The sequence below is a fragment of the Belonocnema kinseyi genome, chromosome 7 (genome assembly GCF_010883055.1).
Source record: "Belonocnema kinseyi isolate 2016_QV_RU_SX_M_011 chromosome 7, B_treatae_v1, whole genome shotgun sequence".
Classification (NCBI taxonomy): Eukaryota; Metazoa; Arthropoda; class Insecta; order Hymenoptera; family Cynipidae; genus Belonocnema; species Belonocnema kinseyi.
Genome location: NC_046663.1, coordinates 101,538,484 through 101,545,841, shown reverse-complemented (window position 1 = coordinate 101,545,841; position 7,358 = coordinate 101,538,484). Strand labels below are relative to the sequence as shown.

At 34.0% G+C, this 7,358-nt stretch overlaps 1 protein-coding gene across 2 annotated transcripts in view; it reads left to right on the top strand.

Annotated features, from left to right (window-relative positions):
* The window catches only part of LOC117177028 (RAB11-binding protein RELCH homolog), a 19,168-nt gene that overhangs the window by 8,180 nt on the left and 3,630 nt on the right, over nucleotides 1-7,358 (top strand). For both annotated transcript variants that reach the window (XM_033367483.1, XM_033367485.1), the window contains exons 7-9: nucleotides 190-503; nucleotides 3,404-3,690; nucleotides 3,775-4,096. In XM_033367483.1, the coding sequence (XP_033223374.1) occupies nucleotides 190-503; nucleotides 3,404-3,690; nucleotides 3,775-4,096 (923 nt within the window). The remainder of the gene's footprint in view (nucleotides 1-189; nucleotides 504-3,403; nucleotides 3,691-3,774; nucleotides 4,097-7,358) is intronic.

Sequence of the window (7,358 nt, the reverse complement as noted above, 5' to 3'; positions counted from 1 at the left end):
ACGCCAATTAGCACAAATGGTAAGTTCCGACAGTGCCTACAAGTGTGCCTACTGGCCGCTAAATGGCAATACCGGTTTCATATGTATACACCTGGTAAGTCTATGTCCCTGCCCCCTCTAGAAAAAAAGGCTCCGCCGCTTCTGATCACGATGATGTTTACTTTCTTATACCTAAATGAATGATTAAAGTTCCAGACATTTACCTGCTAACTTTAGAAAAGAAGTGATGAAACACTGCCTAATTCCTTTGTCAGATTCTGTTAGCATAATGGAAGAACCATTAAAAGACGGAATAACGAAAGATACTTTAGTAGAAATTTTAACGCGTATGTTGCCAAGAATAGCTCCTAATGTTATTTTAAATAAACGCGAAGAACTGATACCTTTGATATTGAGTGCTGTCAGGTTGCAGAGCAGCTCTGTCGGAAAGGATAAACTCTTGCAACTTTTGTTCAATTTGAAAAAGAAGCCACAAGAAGATGAGAGACGAGTCATTTTAGGAGGTGATTTGACAAATATTGTGTATCTATTCTGCCTCATTCACTACCGTTTCTAAAATAAAAATTCAAACTGATTTGGAAAATAGTAGATTGAATATGGAAATGTCACATCTATGTCTGTAGAGCGAGAAGAGCGGACGTAGAAGCAATTTTTGCACATGTTCATAAATCGGTATTACCAACAGCATATCACTAGTTAACCATTTTCCTGCCGATAGAACGGCACTGAAACGGCATTGCCTAGTGCCGTTCCAGTGCTGCTCGTTTAAAGCTACTCAGATTCCAGTTTTAAATGCCTGCGGAAGTTTCCTTTATACCTGCAACTAGGTTACCAAGTAGACCAGCTGAAAGGCATTCAAAACCAAAAATTAAAATTCGTAACATTTTTAAATTATCTCTGAGAAGATTAGAAACTCAGAATCTACGGGTTTCGATTATTTCAGGTATATAAATTTTTTTAGATGTTTAAAATTGGAATGAATATAGCGTATCTTGTAAATGGAATGAGATACGCTAAAACAGACAACATTTTTAAATTCAACTAACAAAATAGTATATAAATATATGAGTTATAATTATAAAATAGGTATAATGAGAACATTCATAAATAAAAATAAAAATGTGAATAATTTAAAGAAAATTTTGAAAAGGGAGTCGGGTTGGTGACGGCCAACTACTATAAATAACTCTGCCTGTCCGCTACGTTACGAATACAATAGGACCATTATATAACCGTTGCATCTCTCGGAGTGCCGTTTAGCTGCCGAAATTAGCACAAACAGCCACTGAAACGGCACTAGCGGCCCAGTGCCGTTCACCAATGCTGTTTCAATGCCTTTTCATCGGGAGAGTTATCCCAACCGATAGTGCTGATACTTTTGGAAGAGTTGACTTTTTGGATGGCAGAAATTTCTTTAACCCGATCTCTAAAAAACCATCTAATAGCTTGCGATGTGCGCATGTGCGAACATTGTCTTGGTGCTTTTAGGGTCATAATCGGTAACTTTCTTTTTGCTTTACAGCAGAAGTCTCCACAATCCACAGGTATAGACTGACCCAGGATCGACTGGTCATTTTCAGAATCTACCAGTTTTCTTTTAACGAGAAACTGAGAGAAAATGTAGGACCCTTTGAAAGAAAATCTTAGTTGGAAGGGTTTGAAGCTAAAGACGATGTCTGGCCACCGTCTAAAACGGTTATGTAACCCTTGGGTTACATAACCTAACAATACACAGGCATCACTACTGCGCATGCTTGAGTTATTCGCGTTCTGACAACACTGGTGTTGCTCAACCGGAGATTACTGTATATGTTGCGTTGGTGCGTTTAAACTTAAAATCAAGTTCTCCATTTAAACCAGTCGAAATTACAATTTTGCATATAATTCTGTATACAACTTTTGGATAATTTAATAGCGTATGCCACTGCGTAGATGTCTCAGCACCTATTACACTGAAAAATGTTTTAAAAAATCCACATTTCTTTTCAAGGTCAAGATCAAAAAAGAATTTGTAAGATTTGTAGACAACTGTTTTAATTTTGCAGATTTTTTTTCAGAGTTTTAGGAAACATTTGAATTGTTTCAAAATGCATGCAGTAGTTATTGAAAATTTAGAAAATTGTGAAAATTTCGAAGTACAATTTTGAAGCTATTTCAAGGTTTTGAAAAGTTTAAGAAAATTTCAAATGAATGATTTTCAAAATAAAGATTCAACTGCTGTAAATTTAATTTTCAATTTTCAGTGGTAGAAAATGGAAATAAATTGAAATTTCAAGTTTTACTTCTCAGCTGTTAAATATTGAAAAAAATTCAATTTTCAATTCTATAAAACAATAGACAATTTAAAATATAGTTGCCATTTGCTGGAAATTCAGTTGTTAAAAATAGAAATAAATTTTCAATTTAATTGTCCACTGTTAAAAATTGAAAAATATTTAAAATTGATTTTCTGAACATTTAAAATCATGTTGTGGAAGTTTCAATGTTTAATTTTTAATCACTTTTAACGCTTGCACCTTCAACTGTTAAAAATTGATTTTCAAACAGTTGAAAATTCAACTGCTAAAAATTGAAATAAATAAAAAATTTAATTTTCTTCAGTTTTCCACAGTTAATGATGAAATACAGTTGTTGAAAATTTAATATACAATTTTCAATAGTTTAATAATGAACTGTGGTAAACTAAAGAAAACTAAATTTTTAATTTGTTTCAATTTTTATCAGTTAAATTTTCAACTATTTGAAATTCAAGTTTCAACAGTTGAAGGTGCAACTGTTAAAAGTTATTGGCAACTGAAAATTGAAACTTCCACACAGATGGATTTTAAAGAGCTTGAAAATTAATTTGAAATATTCTTAAATTTCCAAAAGATGAAAATTAAATTGAAAATCTATTTCTACTTTTAACAACTGAATTTCCAGCAGATGGTAATAATGTTTTTAATTGTCTATGATTTTATAGAATTGAAAATTGAATTTTTTATTTATTTCAATATTTAACAGATGGTTTAGATAGAGGACTTGATTTAAAGATGAAACGTACCAACGCAACATAATACAGTAGCCTCCATTTAAGCATCAAATCGCCCCGCTGATCAGTGAGCTAAAGTTTGAGTTCCTTACAATAGGAAGACGTTGTCTTTAGCCGGTTTTGGTTTATTAACCTGAACCTCGAGTGCCCCCGTTTTTTCTGATGTGGAAGTAATCAACTCCTTGAGGTACTTCGACTCAGGTAAAAATTGGGGATCCTTTTTTACAGTTCTGTGTCAAAGCTGAGTAGATCCGACCTATTGGCCCGGGATCGCCAGTAGATACAGGACGCACCTTTTGTGACCCCTGCTCTGCAGGCATAACACAGTGGGGTTCTTATGTATGTGCGAAATAATAATAATTTTCTCAACAGGTTTAGTGGCAATGGCAAGGCTAAATAATGGTTTGACTGAAAACGAGGAAATTTTGAATCTCTGTTGGGAGCAAAGTCAGCATAAATACACTGAAAGAAGGTTGTTGGCGGCCGAGTGCTGTTCCGTACTTGCTCCATTCACTTTTAGTGGAATCAGAAATTCTCTAATGCTCTCGATGCTTCAGCAAATGTTGCTAGATGATAAGGAACCTTTAGTTAGAACTACCGTAGTCAAAAGTCTTGCTTTACTTGTTGCTCTTATGGATGATCCTGACAAGTACTTTCAGGTACTGTTTAACAATTTATTGCATTTTATTTTAAATTAGCATTGTAATCCAGTGATGCTGAACTTGACTTAATTTGTATTTTAGTGCGAGGAATTAGCGGTAACAGCACTGAATGACGTGGCCTTGGAAGTCGTCGACGCGGCTTCTTCTGTTCTTATACCCATATTGGGTCAGTGGGCTCTTTCTTTAGAACGCTTATTATCTCATCTTCTACCTCGCATAATAGGAAAACTGCATAGCCAGTTCAAATCAAGCCATCCTTCTAGTAATAAGGAGCAATCTGATGGAGAGAGAATTGTCGCTTCTATTGGAGTCTTGCAGTATCTTTTACCTCTAGCAATTGTTTGCACTGTAGATAATGAAATCGTTCGATCTTTAACTCAAGAAGGGACTTCAGCAGAATTACGTAAGGATAAATAATCTTTCTTTAGAAATAGATGTTTGAAATTCCAAAGAGCTTGTTGAATCATCAGGAATCAGAGTTTTAAAATAATAATCCAACATTAAACATTTTTTTTCTCTCAGATGAACATTTTACTAAAGAAACTATTTAAAAATTCCTATATTGATAGTATAGGATATCTGGATTATTATTTCAGAAATATACGGTGCTCGCCTATTATTGTTTCTCTGAATTTGCAAAGGTCCGTTTCAAAAATACATTACAATTTTTCTGACAATTACCCACCCCCCTCGCTCTCTTGTACGTAAATATTTTTCTGTAGTTACTGTGTATAACTTTATCATTAGCGTAACGTTCAAAGTGACCTCCCCCCCTCTAAATGCATTACATATTTTTTAAACGACCCCTAACAAAAGACAAAATATTTTTGGATGTTGCTGGAGAAGAGAGTAGTTCATAAAGAGCGAAATTGATTAAGAAATTTAAAAACACTAGAATTTCGTTCACCTTTCTCATAAAAAGCTACAGGTGAATAATTTTATTTGTTTAGGGGCCCTTCACAATATACGTGATACAAAATTTAATAAATTTAAAATAGATTAAAATCAAATTCAAAATCCTATTTGACGTCCAATAATCAAGTTAATGTATAGAATTCCTGAAAATAAAACAAAGAATCCAAAGTCCGAATTTGGACAACCACCAGGAAATTCTCTTATTGCAATTCAAAAAACGATGCGCTCTCCTTGATAGCTAAGAGCCTTGTTCTTTCATTGCTGTTTCTATTTGCAAGAATTTTTTTTGCCTTGATAAGAGTGTTGAACGAGTACCGAAACGTTGGTGAATATTGTTTATGAATGTTATTTTATTGTGATTTGATAATAATAAAAATAAAAATCTGCTTGCTTCACGGGCAGATTCTCATGGCCAGCTGCGCGCGCGCCCGCTTCGCTCGTAAGTTTAAGCACTTCGCGCTCTATGATCTATTGATCTCGCGCTCGGTCTTTGTATGTTCCCTACACTTGCTCACAGACTTGTTAAAACTAAAGGACAACGCATCAGCAACGGTAATTTGGTGATTGTGAATTCTCTTTTGTTAAAGCTCCTTCGGCCTTAACGAACACATTCTTATTACGTATCTCGTGCTTCGCACTCGAGTTTATCCCTGAAATTGTGTATCATTTTCATAAATGTATATTATTACAATTCATAACATGCATTTGCATTAAAACACACGTAGTGTCATTTTATCGTTTACAAAAATGTACATTCTTCAAAAAAAACTTTTGTTATTAAACATTTTATTTCAACTTCTGTCGATTTTCCAGAAACTGAATTTGTTCCTTTCCAATTTTATTCTCACGATGTAAAAGTTACATATGCCATCTACACAGCAGCCTGACTGTTTTTTAACTTCTAAATTATATCCCTAACCTCAGTGACCCAGGCTTTGTTATTGAATTTTCTACCGCATCGTGTTCTATATCGTAGTTGTGGTACCCTATTGCATTATCTCTTAATAATTTACAAAAAAAGTATCTTCAAGCGTCTAGGGTCGAGAGTCTAGTTACAACAACAGTCCATCGAAATCTCGATTAATGAGGGGGGAGGGGAGCTCAGCAGCGCTGTGTTAGATGGGAGTTCATATGGTCTCACCTCGACATTCCCGGCTTTCCTTTAGGTATGAAACCAAAACCTTTATATAAATATATATTTATTTTTTTCAAAACACCTTTATATATTTGAGAATATTTGGAATAATGTGAAATTTTTGAATGAAAAAATGTAATTTTTTCAGTTTCCATTTTTTTTTCTGATGTCAAGATTTGAATTTTCGATTTTTTAAGAAAACTCAACAAGTTGTTATGACAATCTTGTAGGGCATTCAGAAATCAAATTTTTTCTTTTTTTGACTTTTTTTCGCATCGTGCGTAATTTGATTTAAATGTGAATTTTCGTGTGTTTTTTTAAATTTTATAAATGCTATAATTCTGGTAATTTTTGGTTTTATGAAAAAATTAATTAGGATAAATTGTTATACTTTTTGAATACCATAAATAATCGTACAGAGAATTTTTTAATTTTGAAAAAAGTGGTCTCAGAAATATTCAAAGTGTGCCCACTTTTTGAATTTTTATCCAAAGTGGCTGGCTAACGAACTTGGCCTTCGCTTTGGGACACTAAAAGAGTATACCAAAGGCCAATCTAATTGATTATTTTTTTCAAAAGTTATTGTGGAAACAGTCAAACAATAGTACATACATACATATATATATATATGCATACATACATACATGCATCCATACATACATAAATGCATCCATACATACATGCATACATACACACAGCAGACAAATTCGTAAAAACGTGTTTTTCGGATTCAGGGGGTCTCAAAACGTGAACATTTGACAAAAACGGGGGTGGGGGTGTCAAATTTTAAACAAATCAATACCTTCTCTGATGAGAATGTAAAAAGGACGAAAGAAGTAAAAAACGAGAAGATAGAGGATTTGGTTGGTTGTTTTCTTATTTTTATCTTTGTCTAAAGATTGAAAAAATAAATAAATAAGGGATCTTTTTTGAATTGCATTAGGAGCATTTTCTGGTGTTTGTCCAAATTTGGTCGTTGGATTCTTCGTTTTATTTTCAGGAATTCAATACATTACACGTGATTCGTTTTTATCGGAACTTTAAATCCCTCTCCCGTGATGTTTTTTCCACTGCTCTTAACATGGAGAATGATGCTTTGAAATACTTTACAAAATGCAAAATGTTCAACTTTTCGTGAGTGACATGGGAAATAAAAGGTTTTAATTAAATAGTGGTCTTAACAATTTCGAATTATAGAAACAATGCTTGAAAAGTTCAAATATATACTAGGCAGTCTGAAAAGTCCCTGAAAAATGAAACACGGAGACGTTTTTTTGGCCAAAGTCGGTTTTATTTTTCAACATACTCTCCTTTTAGGTCGATACAGCGAGTCCAACGATTTTCTAACTTTTTGATACCGTCCGAAAAGTACTCGATCGGAAGGTCTCCAAAATACGCCTCAGTTTCAGCTATGAGCTCCTCATTTGAGTCAAAACGCTTACCGGTGAGCCATCTCTTCAGGTTAGGGAACAAGTAATAGTCACTGGGGGCCAGGTCTGGTAAATACGGTGGGTGAGGAACCAATTCGAAGCCGATTTCATGTAATTTTGCTTGTGCAACTAAGCATGAATGAACAGGCGCATTGTCGTGATGATAAAGCGGTTTTTTCTTCTTC